The 23653-nt window shown below is 58.1% G+C and overlaps 1 protein-coding gene across 1 annotated transcript in view; it reads right to left on the minus strand.

The window, feature by feature from the left end:
• SRRM3 (serine/arginine repetitive matrix 3) overlaps positions 1–23653 on the minus strand; it is a 180365-nt gene that overhangs the window by 22826 nt on the left and 133886 nt on the right. Inside the window, exons 5-12 of the mRNA XM_005284437.4 lie at positions 18262–18387; positions 16109–16189; positions 11863–11892; positions 10620–10688; positions 8198–8233; positions 5489–5539; positions 5277–5381; positions 3803–3980 (exon numbers count right to left, since the gene is read on the minus strand). Coding sequence (XP_005284494.2) covers positions 3803–3980; positions 5277–5381; positions 5489–5539; positions 8198–8233; positions 10620–10688; positions 11863–11892; positions 16109–16189; positions 18262–18387 — 676 coding nt within the window. The remainder of the gene's footprint in view (positions 1–3802; positions 3981–5276; positions 5382–5488; positions 5540–8197; positions 8234–10619; positions 10689–11862; positions 11893–16108; positions 16190–18261; positions 18388–23653) is intronic.

Here is a 23653-nt window from a genome sequence, read left to right on the forward strand (position 1 = left end):
GCCGATGCCCCCAGCACACAGGAGGGAGCTGCCTGGGCTCAGTGAGTGGGGGTGGGGGATGTAGCCAGACAGGCCCAGTGCCTCCCGCAGCATTGGTCAGGCTGTGCGTGCCAGCAAGCGCTAGGGACACTGCTGGGTGCCCGGGACAGCGCAGGCATCTCCTGGCTCCGTGCAAGCCACACACTGGCCAGGCCGTGCTAAGGGGGCTCTTGCATCAGAGGTAAGTTCTGTGTTGGCCTGACTGAGTCAAGAAGACTCGTTTCAGTGTGAACTGGTCCCTGTGGCTCCTGACCCAGGGCAGCTCAAAGGGCCCCAAGGACTGAACCCCAGAGACGAGGCGGATAATGAAGGATCAGTGACAACTAGCCTCAACTCCTACCCCGCTTTTCATCCCAAGATCTCAAAGCACTTCGCAAACATTAAGGGCTGGAATCTGACCTCAGAGAGACTGATGGAAATCTAGAGCGACTCCATTCACGTCAGGGGACTTCCTCTGGCTTTAAAGCAGGAGGAGTGAAATCTGAATCTGGCCTTAGATAATGAAGCCTCCAGGCAAGTGTCAGTCATCACCCCCATTTTACAGCTGGGGAAACTGTGGCACAGAAAGGTTAAGCGTCTTACCCAAGGCCACTCAGCAAATCAGTAGCAGAGATGGGTCAGAACCCAGCAGTCCTCACTTCACTAAGCCCACTTTCTAAAAACCCCACCATTTACCCTTCTTTCCAGCAACTCTGGGAGTCTCCATCAAGCATTCTACCCTGTCCCTGGCTCTGGCATGGATACGTTTGGCTCAGTCAAGTCCAGCTGCTGTGTACTGCAAGCCGGTCACTGCCAAAATGCCAGAGGGACTCTGCTGAGCTGCCCCTGGGGTCTAACACTGATCCCGATTTCAACTGGGGAGCAGATGTACTGGATGGTGGCAAAGGAAGGATGGTCTAATGGTTAGAGCAGTAGCTTGAACAGGGGTCGGCAACCTTTCAGAAGTGGTGTGCCGAGTCTTCATTTATTCACTCTAATTTAAGGTTTCACGTGCCGATAATACATGTTAACGTTTTTAGAAGGTCTCTTTCTATAAGTCTATATTATATAACTAAACTATTGTATGTAAAGTAAACAAGGTTTTCAAAATGTTTAAGAAGCTTCATTTAAAATTAAATTAAAATGCTGATCTCACGCCACCAGCCTGCTCAGCTCACTGCCAGCCTGGGGTTCTGCTCACCTAGGCCGGCAGCGGGCTGATCAGGGCCTATGGCTGGGATATGCCCTGTTCCATCCCCTTCCCCCAGGCTCCGTCCCTACCTCTCTCTCTCCTCCACAGAGCTGTGTGCACGCTGCCGCTCTTCCCCCTCCCCCTCGCTAGGGCCATCCGCTGATTGGCACAGGGACGGAGAGGAGGAGGGGCAGGAAAGCACCACGCTGGGGGAAGAAGCAGGGGAGGTGGGAAGCTTGGCTGCTGCAGAACCAAGCTTCTGCCTCCTGCCCTCGCAGGGGAGAGCGGTGGGTGGAGGGGCTGAGTGGGGCTGGGGGCCGGGACTGTGGCAGGGAGCTGCGCGCCGCTCAGAATCGGCTCGTGTGCCGTGTTTGGCACGCGTGCCATAGGTTGCCGACCCCTGAGCTAGGTTCAATTCCCTGCACTGCCACAGGTTCTCTCTGTGACCTTGGTCAAGTCACTTAGTCCCAGTTCCCCATGTGTGAAATGAGGATCAGGGCAATGCTTTATCATAACTGGCACTATTTATCCCGGCCTCACGGGGGACAAACGCCAGAGCTGGTTGGAAATTGTCAACAGAACAGGTCTGTCAGAATCTGCAGTTTCGCTGAAATCAAAGTGTTTTGCAGGAACATCTGGATTTCTGTCGAAAATGTCATTAAAATGTCCAAGCGAATAGTTTGGACTTTTTCATTTCCTTTTGAGAAGGTACAAAATGTTTCATTTTGACTCTCATTTCGTTTTGTTTAGACTTGTATATATGAATTTATTATTGTATATACTTAACATTAATCGTAATATATAACGTTTTATATACACACAAGCTTTATGCCATTATATCTCATTAACTATCTAATGTTTCCGCATTACCAGAACAGAACATTTAAAGGTTTCCAACTCGAAATTTTTCAGAATTTCCTTCCTGGGAGAAATTAACTTTTCGCTCCAATTTGGATCAGAAAAAATGTGAAAAACTGGACTCTCCTCCAGGAAGGAAATTCTGTTTTCCAACCCGCTCTCGGGGATGCGTTCAAAGTTTGGGAGGTGCCCAGACAGGGGCCAAAGAAGGGCCTGAGATAAAGAGGCAAACCCTAGTAGGTCTGGTTCGCTGGAAGCATGTCAGGAATGGGCCAGTGGCCCATACGAAGTCACAGTCCAGTATTCTGCACCGATAGCGCCAAGTACCGTAGTCACTTGGGCCATTACCATCATACATTGGCATGAGGCCTCAATAAGAAGTCTGTTCAGAAGGAGTTTTGGGCTCCATCCTGCATGGATCCATCGGAGCAGGAGCACAGTCCCGTGGGAGTCATGGCAGGTTTGAGCTCTGTGGGCTACTTTCGTCATGAAACCCCCGAACCACTTGAAACTCGCCCGGTTTGGGGACAGTCCTGAACCCCAGCCAAGGTTCTCCGCCTGAAGCCAGGTCCAGTTCTGAGCGAGAAAGGCCTGGCTTAGGCTCCTGGGGCGGGACTCACCATCTCGCATGATACCAGGAGAAGCTCTGCAGCTTCTACCAGGTTTTTCCCCCCCTTGACTTTTTCAGGCTCCCAGGGGTTGAGCTCTACACGGAGAGAAACCAAGGCTTCCTACCAACCACCAGGGCCCCGTGGCTCTCGGGAAAGGCCCGAAGCTTTGTGCGAGGAAGGAGGCTGTAGCCAAAGTGGGCACAAAGTCCCCAGATGCAAGGGGAATAGCCAACATCTCTCCAGCCCCTGCTCACGCAGAAGGGCTGAGGTTAGCTAGCCAGACCTACAGGCTGTGGGGACACTAGGCTGCAGGCCTTGCTCGCTCCATTGACTTCCATGGAGTAAGGGCGGCAGGGCGTGGCCATGGGGAAGGATCGGAGAGTGGAGTTAGAGGGGAAGGCGGTGGGGGAGGATCCCGTCGGATGTGAGTTGAGGGCTCCCGGCCACAGTGAGCTCCCTGACTCTACTGCCGCTGGGCTCCTTCCTAAGCGGGCTTCCGCCATTCTGGCTAAGCCAGATGCATCGTGGGGAGGGTGGGGACCAACTTTCACCACCTGTATCAGAGATGCTGCTCCCCCCTGGTTACTGAATCGGGCCCACCGGGAAACGCCACGCAGGGCGGAAGATGGCACTGAACGCTCCCCGCCCCTCCTCGGCGCCCTTGGGAGGAGTCAGTGAGGAGGGGGCAGCTGGAAAAGCCCCGCTCTTTGCTCCGCTCAGGGGTGTTTATTGGGAAATCTTGACGCGAACCGTGAAATAAACCTCAGAAAAGCGCTTCCTGCTCCCACCCACGCCACACGCCCCTCTGGCCACACATGTCCAGTCCCCCAGCAATGCAATGGGCTGCCCAGGTCTCGGCCCAGGGCGCATGTCAATGGTGATGGAGGGGGCGGGGGAGGGGGGGGGGTCAGTGCATGGCACGGCCTGTCTGGCAGACAGGCCAGGCCTCTGGCCCTGCCCCACGCCGAGAGCTGGGCTTGCATGGCTGAGTTTGCCAGCTCTGGCTTTGCAAGCGCTGAGCGTAGTGAGTGAAGGAGGAGGGTAGATGATGCGGGGGAGGAGGAAGGCAGGGCAGGGCAGGGAGGGGAGGGGGCGAACGGTGGTAACAGAAGAGCATACGTACATCCTGCTGTTTTTCGCCCGGGGTGCCGTGGCTGTGCCGGCCGTTCTGGGCGCTGCCCTTGTGCCCGTTCTGGTGCGGCGTGGCCGAGCGGCTGTGCCAGGTGCGAGAGGAGGACGGGCTGCGGCTGGAGCGGAGGCTGCTGGGCTTGTGTCCGTCCTCTCTGTGCTTGGGGGTTAGTCTGCAGGAGAAAGCGGAGGGCAGATGACTGCGGGCGGGCTCCTAGGAGAGGCGAGGGGGGTGGGGGCAGCTGTGGGCGGGGGGCAGGGAAGAGGCAGGCTGGCGTAGCTCCAGTACTTCCTGAAGGCGAGCATCTCCCTGAGCGGCATTATACACATACACACAGTCACCGGCGGGGCTGTCCCCCACAGTGCCCCCGGCTGGCCATGCATGGTGCTGCAAGTGTCCCCTGACTCAGTTTCCCCCTCCAACATGGGCCCCCACCCCTGCTGCCTTCCCACACAGGCTGGAGGTGGTGCCACAGCTGAGCCCTCTGGCCAAGTGACTCACTAAACCTTAACCCCTCCCAGGGTTAACAAAAGGCCAAACAAACAAAAGGTTCTTCCACCCGCTGGGCCTCTCTTCAGCCCATCCTGCGGGCTCAGCTCCAGCCCTCTGGGCTCCCTTCCAGTCCCTCTGCTCTGGGGCAGAGCCCTGACTCCCGGCTGCTTCTCTGGAGCCCTTCCAGACCCCGCTTCAGGACCTGCCACAGCAGCTCACACGCTCCCTGTGGGTCCTCCCCATACTGAGCCCTCTGCCCTTTTAAAGCCCAGGTGTTTACCAGGCTGTCACATGACCCCATTAGTCCCGCCCCCTCCAGCTGAGAGGCAGCTAATTAGGGCTGATTGAACAGGGCTGGCTGGTCCAAAGCCGCCTGGCCCTTAAAGGGGCAGGCCATCCTGTTACGCACACACAGATACCTCTCCACAGCTGTGTACGCACACGTACCCACGTACACGCATGACAGGCCTGATTGTGACCTCACTTGTGGCATTTTACGTCACTGGGACTCCACTGAGGTCACTCCTTCAGCCCCGACTGCTCCAAAAGCATGAGATTGGCGTAAAAATCAGATTTGTTTAAAAAAAAAAAAACCCAACCGTCTGGGGCTCTTTATTTGCTGTCTGGTTTTGGAGCCTTCAGGGGTCACATTTCTAAGCTTTTCTCCAGACCTGCCAGGGCTGGAAACGCCCCCTGACTCCAGGCGCTGGGGCTTTCGGAAAGAGTGCCAGGCTGGTGGTGCTGCGCGCTGCTGGGAGATCAGAACCAGCCCCCCTCTTCTCGCTCCATAACACAAGGGGAGGGGAGAGCCAGGTCTAAAGTGGGGAGCCTGCACCTCTGACAGCCTCACCCATCCCTTCCCACCCCACCACCCCAGAGCTGCCTTAAGTCTTCTCGCAAGAGGTGGAGTTTCCCCCCACCTCCCACCTGCCCGAGGTCCAGGACAGGCCAAGGTTCCTTGGGGGACCAGGCTTACCTGCCGGGCGATTTGGAGTGGCTGTAATCGGATGAGAGCGAAGCGCTGGGAGAGCTGCAGCTGCTGTGTCTGTGGCCTCTGCGCGCTGGGGAGTTGCTGGGGGATCTGCAAGAGAGAGAGAAAAGGGAGAGGAGGCGGGTGAAGGACCTGGCCAGAAATCAAGGCCCTGCTCCCACCTGGAACCTCACCTGGGCTTGCATCTGAAACCTCACCTCTTTCGCTCTTTGTTTTTCTCTTTCCTTTTGTTCTTGGGGCTCCGGGACCTACGGAACAGCAGAGAACTGAAAACACAGAGGCAGCGCACGGCCCGGCCCCGAGAGGGACGTGTGGATGGGGAGGGGTTGTCTTCCAAGCTGCCATCCAACCGGCCAGCCCTGAGCGCGGCGCTCAGCGTGGGTGCACACGGGGGCTTGCACCGGGAGAGGGAGCAACACAACAGAAAAGGGATCTCAGGACCTCTGCTACGCCCACCCCCATCTTAGCGCGTGGGCTGAGACCGACAAGGCTGCCATCCCTGGTGATTTCCAGCATTGGGTGATTTGCATTGGTTTCCAATCCCCCCACTTTGAATTTTGAGTTCAGACGCCCTCCCCCCGCCCTCGCTCCAAATTCAAAGCAAACCTCCTTCAGCATAGGGGGAGCTTGGCACTGGGGATGGGCCAAGGTAAACATGCACCCAACCAGTGGGGTCTCAGCGCGCCGAGTGAGTGAGTCTGGCCGGGATCATTGAAGTGGTGATGGGACCAATTCTCTGCTGATGTAAATGGGCGAAACGCCATTGGAGCCGCCCCCATTGACACCAACAGAGAATTTGCCCCAGCGTGGGGCGTGTGCAGCCTTGTCGGTCTCAGCCCCGTCCTGAGAGCTTCCCGTGACCCTTGGCTCCGTTTCACGGGGATTCTCCATCACCTGTGGTCTTTACATCAAGACGGGGTGTCTTTCTCAAAGAGATGCTCCCGCTCGAGCAAGAGGCATTGGGCTGGATGCAGAATCACTGGGGGGCTCCCCCGGGCTGTGCATCGCAGATCAGAGCACGAGGATCCCGTCTGGCTTTAGTATCCAGGGCTCTAAGTCTGCCACATACCCCAAAGCCGGAGGCCGTTCTCATGGGCAGGCCAGGAGTTGCCCAAGGCTCCACCCCCACCCACTGTATCCCCCTCTCCAGTTTTCTCTGGGGTTGTTTCCACCAGCAGAGGGCAGCAGCGTACCAACACAAAGCCAGCCCATGGGTTCGACAAGGCAACGTGCCTAACCTCCCGCCCCCAGCCAGGGGGACATCGCCATTGGAGCTGGAGGTGTCGTTTCCAGCTCAGAAGGAACCCGCGCCAGCTCGGATTGAAACAGCAGGCTAAAAATAGCAGTACTGCTGTGCAGGAACTATCCGCCCTGAGCACGTCCCCAGCATCTTGGAGCGGATCGTGCTCCGGGGCTAGCCCCTGGCTCCACCGCGCCCACACGACTGTGACCGGGTGGGTCTCCCTGGGCTGGAAATCACACCTCCGGCTCCGGCCTAGCCCTGCCCCGGGCCTGGACCCACTGAATCCCAGTGGAACGGCCAGTAGAAGGCCTGGCTTGTCCGTCCCCACTTGAGCCTCGTTTCAAAACGCAAGGCAGAGGGCAAAGCCGGAGCGGAGCGATGTGCTTGGAGTTAGACCGGCAACCTGAAATAAGGCACGGATCTTCATGCTGCTGGGGGGCAGGGGGAGGGATCCTGGATCTGGGGGTGCTGCTGGGGGGCAGGAATCCTGGATCTGGGGGTGCTGCTGGGGGGCAGGGGGAGGGATCCTGGATCTGGCGCTGCTGCTGGGGGACAGGGGGAGGGATCCTGGATCTGGGGGTGCTGCTGGGGGCAGGGGGAGGGATCCTGGATCTGGCGCTGCTGCTGGGGGGCAGGGGGAGGGATCCTGGATCTGGGGGTGCTGCTGGGGGGCAGGGGGAGGGATCCTGGATCTGGGGAGTTGCAGGGGGAGGGATCCTGGATCTGGGCGTGCTGCTGGGGGGCAGGGATCCTGGATCTGGGGGTGCTGCTGGGGGGCAGGGGGAGGGATCCTGGATCAGGGGAGTTGCAGGGGGAGGGATCCTGGATCTGGGGGTGCTGCTGGGGGCAGGGAGAGGGATCCTGGATCTGGGGGTGCTGCTGGGGGGCAGGGGGAGGAATCCTGGATCTGGATCCCCCCGCTGCGTAAGCTGGAAGGTTTGTCTCTCTCCCCAACAGAAGCTGGACCAATCAAAAATCCCCCTCCCCGACCTTGTCTCTCTAATTAGCGTAGGGGTCAGGGAGGCACCTCAGAGGCATGACAGTGGATTTCTTTGCCTTCCTCTGAAGCATGGGGCCGGCTATCTGAAGGGCACCGGGCTGGCTAGACAAGCGGCCTGGTGGCTCCCAGGGCCTGTTCCAGTGGAGAGAGTCCGTTACGTCTGCACACTGAGGAGCAGATGTAGCCCATTTGCAGAAGCCCGGCCTTGCCGAATGCACAGGAGGCTGGGATCTGTTGGGAGCTGCCAGGCCGGAATGCAGCCCCCCTGGGCCCAGCCTGTACGCACGGGACCAACCTGGAAGTGACCCTTTGCAAACGTCTTACCGGTGGCCTCTGATGGAGCAGGGGAGGAGGTCGGTGCTGGCGGCGAAGTGAAGATGGGGCGTTACCGTCTGGCAGCTCCACCCCGAGCCCCCTTTGCTCCTGGCTCTCGGGGAATCCTGCTGCCTGGATGGGTGCAAATGGGCCTGGCCCTGCTCCCGCACCCACTTGGTGTGGACACAGTCAGACAGCCCACGTGCCCACGACTCTGCCCAACCCAGGCCACCCCTGAACGGTCACTGGGACGGCAGAGGCCAGGAGGGAGGAGAAGGTGCTGCGGGGGCACCAGCGGGTGGGGTGGGCCAAGCTAGGGGGTGAGGCTCTTGCACCGTTCGCTCTCACCTGTGTCTTCTCTTCTTCCGGGATCCAGACTCAGACCTGAGGGGACGACAGGGACGAGAGAAACAAAGCAGAGGGGTTGAGATGCGCCCTGAGGGGGTCAGACACCCCAAGAGAAGGGAAACTGGTAGCCAGGGAGCTCTGGGCAGAGGGAAAATGCCCTTATATTTCAGTGGTGCATCTACGTACCCCCCTACAAACCCTCTATCCACCGTCCCCATACATGCCTGCCTATCCAGCCCTCCAGCCCCAGATATTGCCCACCTAGTTATCTACCGCAGACAAATGTATTTCCATGTTTTTCAGCCAGCTCTCCGGTGAAATCATTTCACCCGCAAACCACTTGCAGCTGAATCTGGGTGGGAGGCAGCAGCGGTTTAAACAGCCCATGGCACGGCAGCTTGGAACAGGGGAGGCAGAAGAATCCTGTGTCCATCTGAAATGGGGCTTGGGGCTGGGGAGGGGGGAGGATTTAGTTCAGAATAGAATGACCTGCCCCGGGACTGAGGCAGGACCCCGGGGCGAACGCCCCGACTCATGCAAAACATGGGATCTCCACGCACCACAACGGGCCAGGACCTGGATTTTACATCTGGGCCCAAAGAAGCCACCTTCACCAGCGCAGCGCCCCCGGCACCATGCCAGGCCATCGGCTCTGTGCTGATTCAGAGACATTGTGCCACCAGTACCGGCTGGGACTTGCCTGGAGGGTTGAGCCAGCCCTGCCCCGGTTACTTTCTGAGAGCTGATGGGCTGGCAGCTCAAGGCTCCTTATAACAGTAATGCTCAGGTCTGTCTACTTGCTACGGTAGCACACGAGTGTAACGTCCCCCAGTAACACCAGCGTACGGCTGCCGATGGCCGAACACTCAACGTACGGTAGTAATACCCAAGTACGGCTGCATAGCACAGTAACGCCTGTATGCTAGAAGCCCTAAGCCAGCCTGGCCATCTTCTCTGGTTCTGGTCCAGCTGGGACGAGTGAGGTGCTGTTGGGATCACACCTCCCTGGGGCGTGTTAGCCGAAAAGAGGGGGGTGGGGGGATCAAAGATTTATTAATGATCATTTATTCAAACTTTGGAATCCTTTGACCCAATAAGATGGCAGCGTGCAAAGGAACCAGTCAGCTGCCCGGCAGGCCGGAGAAGGATTGGCTGAGCCACCTCTGAGGTCACCCAGGTTGTGCTGTACCTCTTGGGATGCTAGTGGCAGAGGGACACAGGAACCAGAAGGGCGGGTGTGTAATCTAAAGGAAAGCGACCCTGCCCTGTGTGGTCTCTGGGTTGGGGGTGACCCTACATGATTGATCTAAGGAGGGCAGGGGGCTCTCCAGCTGGACCCTACCGATGCCGCTCCTTGGTTGGCCCTTGGGATTAACACCCGGTGCTCTCTGTCCACCAGGGCCGAGCCCAGGGAGGTGAAACGAGGTCCAGGCTGAAGCCCAGGTTCAAGGGGAGAGACAGGCTCAGCGAGGTTGGGATTTCACTGGCAGAATAGGAGGAACTCGGTGTCACCCATTCCCTGGCTGTGCAGCCAGCTGCTCCTTCCGCCACGGCGGCGTCTGGGGCTTAGCCCCCGCGGGGAGACGCCAGGCAGCGCCAGCGGAGAGCCGGGGGACAGGATCCAGCGTGACACGGTGTGGCGCTCTGCCCGCCTGTAGGGGTGGCCGGGCCATGGAGAGAGGTTGACGGGCCCGCTATGGCCGTGGCTGACGGAGGGGCTCTTTTAGCTCAGGCAGGAGAGGCTCCGGCTTCAGGATCCAGAGGTCCCAGGGTGGATCCCCACTGCCGACGACCGGCCGGGGGGCTGAAGCCTCAGCTAAGCAGCCCCGCCATATTGGTTAGAGCCCAGCCCCACGTCTCCTTCAGGGCGCAGGACGCCACCCGCTTCCTGCCAAGAGGCAATTTGCACCTGGGCGGCCCCTAGCCCTTCCAAACTCCCCCCGCCCAGGGCCTGCTGCAGGCGCGAGGGCTGCCTGGAGCCTCTGCCCGCTGCATCAGATTCCCCAGCGATGTCCTAATGGCTTTGTGAAATACCGGCTGCTCTGCGCCGGTCATTGATAACATCCCGCTGCCCTCCTATCCCGGGGGGGATGGCTTCATTACTGGGCAGGGGGAGGAGGGAGCGCTGAGTTCAGGTTTAAGGGCCTTAGCCCAGGTGGTTGCTTGCCCTGCATTATTCACGGCCCCGGAGATCCGCAGTGCAATACCGGCAGCTGCCGGAAGCGGTAGGGCCAGCGCCTGGTGTGAGTCAATCGAATTACACCCAGGGGAGCTTTGGCCCTTCCCCCCAAGCCACGGACAGATTAACCCTTTGTGCTGCGTGGCCCAGCCCAGCCCAGCCCAGGAGGGAGCGAGCCGGGGAAGGAGGGTGGAGAAGGACGGAGCAGTGAGGGGAAGGATCGTGGCCTCCCTGGCCCAGTACCTGTCTCGTCTGTGTTTCTTCCCATTCTTCTTTTTCTTCTCCTTCCGGAGGGGCGAGGAGCTGTCGCAGCTGGAAAGCAAACACGGGTGCCTTTGAATGGTGGGTGGGGTGGGACCTTCCTGCCCCGGGACGGGGCCTCCTTAGGGCCGCAGAGTTTGCTAGGACCAGTGTCTGAGAACACGGCCCCCTCCTCCCGGATACCCGGCATGGGCCCGAACCCTCCCGAACAGCCAGCGCCGTGTCCCCATGAGCCGGCGCACACCCAGCCCGACGCAGGGAGGTTTCAGAGAGAAAGGCTGAGATCCCTCCAAGCGGCCAAAGGGGTTTGGACACCGAATTATAACAGGGTGTTCAAATCCACTGGGTGGCTCAGAAAGTCTCAGCCAGCAAAAATAGTCAAGAGCATTAAAGAGGGTCTGAAAAATGGGGGAAAGGATTTTCCTGGGGGGTCTTTTGATTGAAATTTTGTTTAAAAATGTGATTGAAATGGTTTTTTAAACGTTCCGGCCACCTCTAAAAACACTTCTGTTGCATCTCAGCGCCACCTTGTGGTCCCTGCAGGATCTAACAGGAAACGGGTCACAAAGCCCCTGGGCCAAAGATTCCTAATTAGTATTATGATTTCTGCTAATCGTAGGCGCTGTGCAAACACAGACTGAACTGAGAGCCCCTGCCCCAAAGAGCGTCCAGGCTACGGAACCTTAACCCACCAGCTGGAATCGGATTCGCCAAAGCCCTCAGCGCTGGCGCGTCCACTGAAATCGCCCTTCTGCAAATCCTGGCTCGAGTCAGCTTGCGGGCGCCAGCTGGTGCCAATCAGTGCCGCCCTGCAGGCTTCCCTGGTGGCAGACTCACTGCTATTGTTCCTCAGGCAGCTAGATCACAGCTAGCTCCGGTCTGTCTCTGTGTGAGGCGCCCGTAGATACCCACCCAGCTGGCTCAGGGAGGCACAAACCGATGCGCAGGGCATTGGCTCGGCGTGACGTATCGCCTGTTCCTGAGCCGAAGAGCCCACAGCTTGACTTCGGCGGGGGTTCCACGTGGGCACGGCCCGAGCAGAAGCTGGGGAGGGAGCCGAGGGTTTGGCCCATGGCTTGCAGCTCTGGGAATATGGACTTACTCGAGTGAGGGAAGAGCCCTGTGCTGGGAAGAATGGCCAGCCTGCTTGCCGCCTCCCATCCCTTACATTTCAGGGGGCCCGCGAGGAGGAGAAGGAGGAGGAGCAGGCTCCCGCGTCACTCACCTGCGCTCTGATCCGGGTTTCCTCTTTTTGCTGACATTGGGGGAGGAAACAGATAAACCACATGTTAGTGGCAGCAGCGTCTTGCCTGTGGGCAGAGGGCCAGAGCCCGGGACCCATTCAGGAGCTGGGCCCCCAACGGGGACCTTCCACTTAGCCCTTGCTGTAGGGCTCGGGGCCCAAATCCTGCTCAGTTACCACCACCCTGATGTTGAGCATCAGTCTCCCCACCCCGGGCCGGGCCTGCTCCCAGCACGTGCCCTGAAGTTTGTTCGGCTGGCTGATGGCACGTCTGCTAATGACATAATTCCATGCGATGATTATCTCATGCACGCACAGTAATTGCCTCGTTAGGACGTGGCATTGCAGAGAGGGGAAACATTACGGGGCTGGGTGCGTTCCAGGACAAAAACCACACAAACGCCCGTCAGAGGTGCCAGAGCTCCCAGCGGCAGAGAGAGCCGGGCAGCCCCAGACAAGGAGGGGATGGAAGTGGCCACAGCGACAAAGGGTCCTTGAACGTGCTTGATTGTGCTTGGCAACTGGGGGCGAAGGGAATTACCCCTCCGCTGTTATCGCCTGTTCTCAGTTTGCATTGGAGCCAGGGTGGCCATATTTACCAAAGTAAAATCGGGACCCCGTACGGGGCTGGTCCGAGCTGCCTGTCTGACATCACCGTTTGCCTGAGGACACACACAACCCCCCGTCTCCCACGGGGCTGTCCCAAGCCACCTGGCATTGCTGCTCGCCCGAGCCCAATGGCACCCAGGACTGGGGCTGACTCCCCGCACCCCACATCCCCCTGGGCCGACTGCCCGAGCACCACACTGCCTGGGCCTGGGTTTGTCCACCTGAGCCCCATGACTCCCTGACTCCCCAAGACCCACGTCACCCTGGGCTGACTGCCTGAGCCCCGCCATCCAGCACCTCGTGTCGCCACTGGCCTCCCCAAACATTCCTCTGCTCCCCATTAGCTGGCACTCTTGCCAACTGATCAGAGCAACTTGCAACTGGCAAGGGCAAATGGGACAAATGCCCAGTTTTGCCAAAAAAAAGTCAGGACGTCCGGGACAGGGCTTATAAAGGGGACTGCCCCGGCCAAAACGGGTTGTATGTTGGTCACCCTAATTAGAGCCTTACTGTAAGGTGCGTGTGTGCATGTCTGGATGTGTGTGTGTCCTTCCCTCTGGCAGTTGTGTGTGTGTTTGTGCATGCCTGGAGCTGTGCATAGTTCTAGCTCTCTGTTATCTTCATCTCTTTGTGTGTGTGTGTGTGTCCATAACAGTGTCTTTCCTTCTCTGCATGTCTCTGGATCTGTGCGTATGTCGGTGTTGTACCTCACGGTGTGTGTCTGTGCATAGCAATCTCAGTGGTGTGTGTGTGTGTGTGTGTCCGTCACAGCATCTCGCTATCAACAATCCTGCCTCTCTCTCCGCCTCGGTGAGTGTCTCTGGGTTTCCGCCTGGGATTACAGGCAGCCTCCCCTCGCCCTGTCTGACCCCAGCAATCCAGCACCGGGCACTTGGCCACGCCAGGCAGGACAGGGAAACACTGCTGCCCCGTGGCAGCTGGGACCCATGGCATGCCCCTGAGTTGAACCACGCTCACACCTAACAGGGTCACACGCTGACTCCGGGTGGGATGGGTGGAATTTAAGACTCAAGGGCAATGTAGCTAGCTGTGGGGGTCCTGTTAACATGCCTGGGAGCTGGGTGACTAATTCCCATTGACCCCAAAGCTCGGCGCTGGCTTCTGAGAGGCTCGGATTATCCTAACTCTGCATATTCAGAGAGTCACCTTGCCTCTTAAAGTGGTGACGCCATATCCATTTCTGGGCCCTTCCCTCTCAAGTGAAAGTTTGCCAAGTGGTGAAAAGGAATGTGTCAGACTCCCTCTGAATCCACCTGTTGCTGGAGCGGGAGGCACGCCCCAGGGGGTGGTGTCTGGGACAGAGTCCCAGGGAACGGGGAGGGGAGAGCCGAACAAACAGAGGGAGAGGGTGGATGGAGAGGAACAAGGATAAGGCAGGAGTTGGGGTTGGCAGGGGAGTACCGGGCTGGGGCACAGGAAGGCAGTCGGTCCCTGATTAATCACCAGCCAGGCCGGGCTCATTAAAGTTGCTGGCTAGGCTCTGCAGACAGTCATTAGCGGTGCCAAGGCAGGGGGAGGTGGCTGTGCCGGGCGAGGCATGCAAGGAACAGCGGGGACAGGGCATGGGGCGGCACATCCCCTGCTCAGAGACTGCCCCCACGTGCCGAGGCCCACCGGGGTGCCCCCAGGTAACGGGGCGAGGGGCGTGGCATGGCCTGATCAGGACCTTCTAGACAGACGCAGGCCTGGGCTCTCTGTTTGGGATTCTGGCAATGGTGGAGCGGTCTCCTAATTGGGCTCAGCATGTGTCACAGCAGGGCTGGGCCGAAGCTGGAATGGCCCCATGGAATGGGCCACAGCGCCTGTTCGCACAAGCTATGGGAACAGATGCTTTCTCCTCCCTGGCTGCCCCATGCAGGCAGTGCGCCAGGTGGACTTGGCCAGCAGATCCCCCAGGCAGGGGTCTGAGCCCCATTCTAACACCTGCCTGAGCCGCCCGGCCAGCTGCATGGGGCAAAAACGAGAGGGGATGGCACCCGGCGTGGCTAGAGTTCGGATCGCGCATCATGGGAGACACCCCCTCTGCTACACTCCCCCGTCTCTCTAATATGCTGACCCTTTGGGGGCCAGATCCTTGGCTACCGCTGTGCAAAAGGGGACCCCCAGCTGCTGAGGAGCCCCCCAGCACCTCGGCTTTCCAAACCGGGGCAGCTCAGGGGCGTGACATGGTGGCCAGAGGGAGGCAGGACCGTAGCAGACAGATTCAGCAAGCATAAGCTAGAGCAGCCCGGTGGTCCCTCTACTTTACGCGAGGAGTCAATTGAGCCCTAGGATCGAGGGTGGGGGGGAATCCATCCCAGAGACTCTAGGGGGACAGACAATATTGCCTCCATCTGCCCTGGGAATGCTGGGATTTCTGTGAGGGGCTGGGAGCCTGCCAGACAGCAGTGTCGCCACCAATTCATATGGGCCTTGGGGTCAGCACACCAGCTTGGGACAGACAGCAAGCGAGCGAGCTTTTTGCACCAACAGCTTCCTGTCTGGGTGGAAAACACTCCAAAGAAACTCGTAATGAAGCCATAAAACCACCCCCAGTCCATGGAACCAGCCCTGGTCATTTGTCATTTCCAGGGGAGGCGGCGTGGCTAACGGCTGGGCTGGGACTCCGGACTCCCGGGTTTCATAGGCACTGACTCGCTGTGGGTAGGGCTACACTGCAGTGGGAGGTCTGAGCGCTGCTCGTGTAGGTTTCCCTGAGCTCGCTTTGTTCTAGCCACAGCAGTAACCCTGGGTACTTATTCGAGTGGCGGCATTCGCTTTACTGTTACTGGAGCTGGCTGGATCAACGCTAGCTGGGGTAGGTCACCAGATGCGGCAGACGCCTCCCACTGCAGAGTAGACGTACCCTACGTGACCTTAGACAAGGCATTCCCCCCCCCCGCGTTGTGCCTCAGTTTCCCCATCTGTAAAGCAGGGATAAGGGAGCCCATTAAATGCCAGCATCAGGGGGCGCATCTCTCCGAGTCTCCCCTCCCCACAGTCTGACCGGTCAGCGTCCTGCTGAGGCTGCAGCGTGAGCCGCATAGTCATTGTGGGCCCACGGCGGGCCAGGCCTGAGCCTGCTGCTTGGGCAGGAGATGGGGGGATGGCGGGAGGCCGGAGGAGGGGCAGGCTGCCGCATCGATGGGGGAAGAGAAGGTGTTCTGGCAGGTGCTGGGGAATATCCAAGCCAAGGGTCACACTGCAGGGCGAACGCCGGCACCCCCGGGCTGCCCTGCTCCCCGGGAGTCCCAGGGACTCCGAGAGCCAGCCCAGGGCACGAGGGATGAGGTCAAAGAAGGGAACCTCAGGCTGGGGCGAGGGGGAGCATTGTGGTAGGCGCTGCAGCCGTATAGGGAAGGCGCAGGAGTTCCTGGCTCTGGCACTCCAGGGGCAGCTGTCGGCCCAGACCGGGCGCTTCCACTGGGCCCTTTGGCCCAGCCCCACAGTGCTGGCTGCCCCACCCTAGCCAGGGGAAGGGGAGGGGAGGGGAGGGAGAGGGTGGCTGGCGAAGGGCTGAGGGTCCTGCTTGGCTTGGGGACAGGCAGGTATCCCCCTCCCAGTGGCGGGGTGCATGGACCGGGCCAGAGCAGCGGGGCGGGGCGGGCAGGTGACTCACCGGCTCCGGCGATGACCCGATTTCTTTTTCTTTTTCTTCTTGGGTGGCGGCGAGGGGGAGCTGCTCATCCTCCTCTTCAGCCTGCGGGGGAGGGGAGAGGCTCAGGGCGGGGAGCAGTAACCGTGAGCCCCCCCACGACCCAGCCCCTGCGCAGCGCGGTGGGGGGTGCCTCACCCCCAGTGTGTGTCGGGGGGAAGAAGTGTGTCTATCTGGCCAGGTCTTTGTTAGGGATAAAGGGGTTTTCAAGGTGACATAGTAACTAGCACATGTTAAAATGCTAGTGTAGACACAGCTGTTTATATCTCAGCGTGTGCGGGAGGATGTCAGCCCTATGGGGGAGCCTAGAATTTATCGTAACCAGCTAACACGTGTTAAAACTACGGCCTACTGCTGCTCCCTGCTAGGATAACAACCTACCACTGCTCCCCGCTAGGATAACAACCTACCGCTGCTACCTGCTAGGATAACAACCTACTGCTGCTCCTCGCTAGCAGAGCTGTGCCTGTAGCTCAAACAACAGAGGTTAGCACTGTGACGCTGAAGATCTCAGGCTCGAGCCAATGTGGCAGGGGGTGGTGATTACAGAATCTCATCAGCGAGCCTCCAGGTGATCATTGCTTAGGAGAGGAGTAACGGGCGCACGTACAATACACCGCACCGTGTTCCCCCCCGGCAGGTGCTGGACGCTCACGTTAACAGACATGGCCGCAGACGGAGACACGCCAGGCTTGGGTTCTGAACTCATCTGCTGCCGTGACCCAGCCACGCTGCCTGGGAGCACCCGGGCTCGACCGCTCCCACTGGTCGATGGGGCAGCTTGTCCGTGTGATGCACTGGCGCAGGGCCTGAGTCCAAGCTCTTTGAAACCGACGGGCCCACCCTGGGCTTTGGCTCGGGTCCGGAGTGCTCGGGCCAGGTCCCTCTCTCCTGGCTCTCCCAGCCTGCCGCGGGCCCCTTTAGCTTAGGGCTTGTGCTTCTGCTGCTGAAGGAGGCTAACCGGGTTCCTTGGGGGCTGGCAGTTTGTTCCTTTGGAACCAGGTTTCTACGCCCACTGATGTGTGTCTACATGTGTCCTTACAAGGAAGCTGTGCGGCGACCCCTTGTGGTGGATGTGTGCATCGGCATGGCAGTACCTGCCTTGGCAGAAAGATTCTGCAGGAAGCCAGAGGTCTGGCTTTGGCACTGGGCTGGCAGCATTGAAATGATCATTTATTTTTCATCTCAAAGGGCTTTCCTGCCCCCCCTCGCACCTAACCACCAGAAGGAGGGAGCCCACCGAGAGCAGCAATAAGGGGAACCATCAAAGGGCTGGAAGGACTGCCCGCCGAGGGAAGATTAAAAGCGCTAAAGCTGCGTGGCTTGATTAAGTGGGTACACGACTGTCAGCAAACGTGTGGCGGCTGGAAACAGCTGGGAGGGAGAGAAATCTGCTCAGGGCATGAGCGGGGGTGTGTGCATTGCTAGAAGTGATGGGATCACAGGAAGGAAGGAAAGATTTAGGCTAAACATTAGAGAAAGCATCCCAGCCCTGGGAGGTGTTAAGTTGCATTGGAGGGTCCCAAGGGAAGGAGTGGGAGCTCTGTTGCTTGGCCACTGGAAACTAGATGGTCCCCCATGGGGGTCGGATTAAGCGAGCCCACGTGCCTCCTTTGGAAAGCTCTTACTGCACACACAAAATGTACGTGCAAATGATTGCACGCCTGATTGGCACGTGCAATTCCCGTGCTTCGTGGCACAGGCTGGGCACTATTCTGCACGCATTCAGCTGCCCGCTGGGCGTGGGTCGTTGTTGCAACTGGGCACACATATTAGGCCCCCGTTTGCCTGCACATGTGGCCACAGTCCCAGTCTGACCTTTTTCCAAACTGGGCCTCCTGTGTCTTTCCCAGGTTGAAGATTTGTCGAATCCAGGGCTGAGAGCGGCTCACTGGCCCCAAATCCCAGTTCAGGTGGTACTGGGAGGAGCGCTTGGTTCTCAGGTGTACCCTTGGCCGCCTGCAAACACTCGAAGGCTGTGTGTGTTGGAAAGTGACCTGTTCTCCTAAGAGCCCTGGAGCGGAGCTGGTGCCAATAATGTAAGCATGTTCTCCGGGGGACCCGGGCATGGATCTGGCACTCTCAAATGCCCCCCTGCCAGCCCCCCAGCCACTCACCTGTGCTCTCTGTGGCTGCAGTGGTCTCGGTAGCAGTCGGTTGGGCAGTCACATGGCAGCAGGCAGCCCTCTCCGTACGCTGGGTACTCCATGGAGTACTCCTCCATGTGGTGGTTTTCGATCACTCTGCCCAAAGGAGAAGAACCAGTTTCAGCAGGTTTGTCACTGACTATAGACCAGGCCGTGCCAACGCCACCATCGCCCCAGGCCTGTGCCTAGCCTGTCCTTGGGGGGGCATCTCTCCAAAGGCCTAGTTCGAGGTGCCTTCTCCTCCAGCCATACTGGTGCCCTAACCACTGGGCCATCTGTCCTGTGGCCCCGTGGGGCTCTAGCCCAAAGCAGATCACTGGCAACCAGGCCACTGGAGAAATGCATCAGCAATACAAATGCCCCATGGGTGAGTTTCCTTGAGCCCAGGTGCAGGCTCTGTTTCATTAAAATGTGACTGCTAATTACCCTGGAATTAGTCAGTGGCCCAGACGTTCCTCTGGCAGCAGCAGCAAACCAAGCCCCAAAGACGGCAGGATTTCATGCGAGTGATAGAGAGACAGAGAGCTGCGTGGGCAGCAGCCCCGTGCCACACAAGTTGGGAGACCCATCCTGCCGGAGGGCCGGGCCCCTTTTTGGAAAGCAATGACTGGCAGTAGTTCCCCGGACCGCTCGTTCCAGCCTGAGATGGGATCTGAGCCCAACCTGTCTCAGGGGAGAGCAGATACATCCCTTTCTATTGCAGGGGCTTCCACTCGGTCTGATGGGGGCAACACAGCACCCAGAACAAGGGGGTCCTGGTCCTAGGTGCTACCGTAATACACCGAATAAACAACACGCAGCCCCCAGTTCAATGGGACCCTGGTCCGGGATGGGGCTCCTAGGTGCTACCGTAATACACCTAATAAACAACATGCAGCCCCCAGTTCAATGGGACCCTGGTCCATGATGGGGCTCCTAGGTGCTACCGTAATACACCAAATAAACAACACGCAGCCCCCAGTTCAATGGGACCCTGGTCCTGGACGGGGCTCCTAGGTGCTACCGTAATACACCTAATAAACAACACGCAGCCCCCAGTTCAATGGGACCCTGGTCCGTGACGGGGGTGCCTAGGTGCTACCGTAATACACCTAATAAACAACATGTAGCCCCCACCACAATGGGGTCCCGGTCCGTGACGGGGGCCCCTAGGCACTCCCACCACACATCTAACTAACAATACGATGCCCCAAGAGGCCGTAGACCAGCCAGCCTCACCTGGAGGAGTGTCACAATCTGGCCCTGGTGGCCTTTGTTACAATGGAAGGACTGTTGGGGATGTAAATCACAGAGGGTGAACTTGATCAAGCACGAGGCCTAGGGACCAGGGAGACCCACGTCAGCCCCGAGAGGACTCAGTGGGAGGCCTGGCCTCTGTTTCTGATTTTCCGGGTGATGCTCCGGGGCCCATGGGACTTTCCCACCCGGATGTTCGCCCACGGAGAACCCCACTCCAGTCTCTAAAGAAGCTGAATTCTGCCTCTGGCTCCTTCCGTCCAAAGAGCCCAGCGGATGGCACGAGCCCTGAGTGAGAACTGGGCCTACTGAAGTCAATGGGCGTCTGGTAGCGCCGGGATTCCACCCGTCATGAGGAAACTGAGGCACAGGGCGCTGAAGGGAGTCACACAGAGAGGCAGCGGCAGAGGAACCCAGGAGTCCTGATGCCCTGCCCCTGGACCGCACTCAGCAGCAGAGAACCGATTCAAGGGGCTGGACTCTGGAGCACGCTATGCCCAGGAGGTGGGGGGCTCATGGGGGTGGCACAGACGGCACCAGGATGAAGAACTCTGCCACCCCTGCCAAGACTAGAGGTTACTCCCCAGGGGCTGAATGTGCGGCCTATCTCTGCGCTGGGCTCTACATAGAGCTGCAATGCACCCAAATGCACCACCTCCAGTGCCTTAAAGTGGGAATCCCCTCGCACGAGGCAGTGCCTTGCCTACAGCCCCCACCCCCCGCAGTGCCCCTGGCTTTGCCCGCTGGGATCAGGCAGCATCTCCACCAGATGCCTTCATGGCTGCCCTCCCCTCATGCACTGGGGCTCCTCCTTCCCTCGGCACTGCGTGGTTGGAGCCCCATGCTCTGATGTGGCTCCCGTCAGTGGGGGGCGTCTCTACTCCCAGGGAGAAGCAGCAGCAGGCGGTGTAATGGGGAGCAAAAACCCTCTAGCAAAATGTTACAGAACATTCCCCCACCACCACCACCAGCGCGTCCCCCCACGCTCTGCAGGGGGCACTGCCTATGTCCCAACCTCAGCGGGCCTGAGGAGCTGCACGCATGGAGGCGCTCGCAGGGGGTTCAAACCTGGCTTCTTCCCTCTGATCTCGGCAGGGCCGCCCAGAGGATTCAGGGGGCCTGGGGCAAAGCAATTTCGGGGGCCCCTTCCATAAAAAAAAAGTTGCAATACCATAGAATACTATATTCTAGTGGGGGCCCCTGTGGGACCCGGGGCAAATTGCCCCCCTTGCCCCCCCCCCCGGGCGGCCCTCGATCTCGGCTCTTCCCCCTCCCCGGGCATCGCGGTATTCACTGTTTCCCCGTTTGTTAGCTGGGTCCCCCTGCACACGAACGGCTCCATGGGGGCAGCTCCGGCAGAGACACACGGGGGCCAACGAGGGGGCCTGTCAATATGCCTGTCAATATGCAGCTTAGTGAGTGGTTGGGGAAAGCGAAGGGGGCGCCCCAGGCCAGTGAGAGAGGCTCGGGGCAAGCCCTGGGGGCAAGTCTCGCTTCTGAGCCGCACGGCAGGCTCGGGGGCGGGCGTATGTGCCCTAGGCACTGCAGCCGAAATGGGCCACCCGTCTTTGCCCTGCGGAGAGCTGGAGCGGTGCAGCTGGGCTGGGGATTTCAGGCCACGGCGGGGGAGGCTCGGCAGCTGTGGTCACAAGGAACGGCTGGCTAGGGAGAGGCAGCTTGGCCCAGTCAGTCTCCCGTCTCTGCCCCGTCCCCTCCATGCCAATGACCCACGCTCATTTATACTCCTGGCTTCAGTGCTTTTCTAGCTTTGCCTGCATCCTAGTGTCTTGGGAGTTTGGCTCGTGCTACAGCATGAAATTTGCTGCTGCCTGCGTCACCCAACGGCCAGGACGGGCACTGCAGAAGTTGCTTGGCATGGCTGGCGACGTCCGGAGCAAGCACTCTTGCCCTTGGCCCCAGTGCCCACGGAGAAGGCGCAGAGCACAGACTGATCTTTCCCCACGGCTGAAGCTGCAAGGAGGCAGTGGGCAGAGCTGTGCGGAGCCGGGAAGTGGAAAAGCCACGTGACGGAGGTAAGGAGGCAAATTTCTGACTCTCTGGGTGGATTTGTCCGGGCGCATGCTGGGCGTGGGCACCTGTGCCTGGTTTGTAAGTGCTCTGGAGCCCTCCTGGAGGAAAAGCGCTTGATAACTGCAAGTTATTGTCCCCTTAAAATTCCTCCCACTCTGAAATCCTGCGAAGGAAAATTATTGGTTGCACGGTTTTCTCTCTTGCCCATCAGGACCGGGGGTGTATCAAAGAGTGAGCAAGAGGAAAAGCTGCCTTCTGGTTAAGGCAGGGGCTTGGGAGTCAGGAATTTGGGAAATCAACACTTCGCTCTACCATAGATTCCCTCTATGACCTTGGGCAAGTCACTTCATCGCTCAGTTTCCATCTGTAAAATGGGAATAACAATTCTGTCTTGTCTATGTCGATGGTAATCTCTCACTGAATGTGTGCACAGCACCTTGCACAATGAGGCTTCGATCTTGGTTGGGGCTTCCAAGTAACAATCAGGCGATAAGAGGGAAGGTCCTTTCATTCAAAGATAGGGGGCAAAGGTAGGAATAAATGGTCAGTTTTCACAATGGAGAGAGGTAAATAGTGGGGTCCCCCAAGGATCTGTACCGGGCCCAGTCCTATTCAACATGTTCGCAAATGATCTGGAAAAAGAGGTAAACAGTGAAGTGGCAAAGTTTGCAACCGACACAAAATCACTCATGATATTTAAGTCCAAAGCTGACTGCGAAGAGCTACAAAAGGATCTCACAAAGCTGGGTGACTGGGCGACAAAGTGGCAGATGAAATTCAGTGTTAATAAATGCAAAGTAATGCACATTGGAAAACATAATCCCAACTGTACCTACAAAATGATGGGGTCTAAATAAGCGGTAACCACTCAGGAAAGAGATCTCGGAGTCACTGTGGATAGTTCTCTGAAAACATCCACTCAATGTGCAGCGGCAGTCGAAAAAGCAAACAGAATGTTAGAAACCACTGGGAAAGGGCTAGATAATAATATAGCCACTATGTAAACCCATGGTACACCCGCACCTTGTATAGTGTGTGTAGTTCTGGTTGTCCCACCTCAAAAAAAAAAGTTAGAATTGGAAAAAGTACAGAGAAGGGCAACAAAAAGGATTAAGGGCATGGAACAGCTTCCATACGAGGAGAGATTAAAACACTGGGACTGTTCAGTTCAGAAAAGAGTCAGCTAAGGGGGGGATATGACAGAGGTCTATAAAATCATGACTGGTGTGGAGAACGTGAATAGGGAAGAGTTGTTTACCCTCTTCCCATAACACAAGAACTAGGGGTCATGTGATGAAATGAATAGGTAGCAGGTTTAAAACAAACATCAGGAAGTACCTCTTCACACCCTGCACAGTCAACCTGTGGAACTCACTGCCAGGGGATGTTGTGAAGGTCAAAAGTATAACTGGGTTCAAAGAAGAATTAGATTCTTCCTAGAGGGTAAGTCCATCAAAGGCTATTAGCCAAGATGGTCAGAGATGCAACCCCAACTATCAGTTAGAACACGTAAAGACAGCCTGAGGATGTTGCGGGTTCTGTCTGAGATCACTACAGTGGTTGCAATATAAAGTCAATATAAAGGTTCGATGGGGTCACACCCCATGGGCTGGGATCAATGGGATTGAGCGGAGGTTGTGCGGGGCCCAGTTGATATCTGGAGTTGCTGGAGATGTTAGCCTGGATTTTCGCAGTTCCGTGGGGCTTGTGCGGTCCCTCCGTAGATCAGAGAAGGATTATCCGGGATTAGCAGGGGGTGAAGAAGTCAATGAAGATCACTGGGAGAGGGTTATGCCAGGTTATCTCTGAAGGAGCTTAGCCCGTGTTCTGTTGAAAGCCGGGCTGGATTACCGAGGGGAAAGAAGGCTGAACAGCAATCTAGGCACTTAGCAGGATTATCTGGTCATTGGCAGGAGCTGCCCAAGATGACCTAGGATTTTGAGCTGCTCACCGGAGTCACCAGAGGGACATTTGGAGCTACTGAGGGTCACCTTCAGTCCACCTGGGGTCGGAGGCCATGTGGAAGTTAATTGCCAGGGTATCAGATCTCACCACTGGTGAGTGCAGAGGGTTCACAGCGGCCATGTAGGTTACC

The sequence above is a fragment of the Chrysemys picta genome, chromosome 19 (assembly GCF_011386835.1).
Source record: "Chrysemys picta bellii isolate R12L10 chromosome 19, ASM1138683v2, whole genome shotgun sequence".
Lineage (NCBI taxonomy): Eukaryota > Metazoa > Chordata > Testudines > Emydidae > Chrysemys > Chrysemys picta.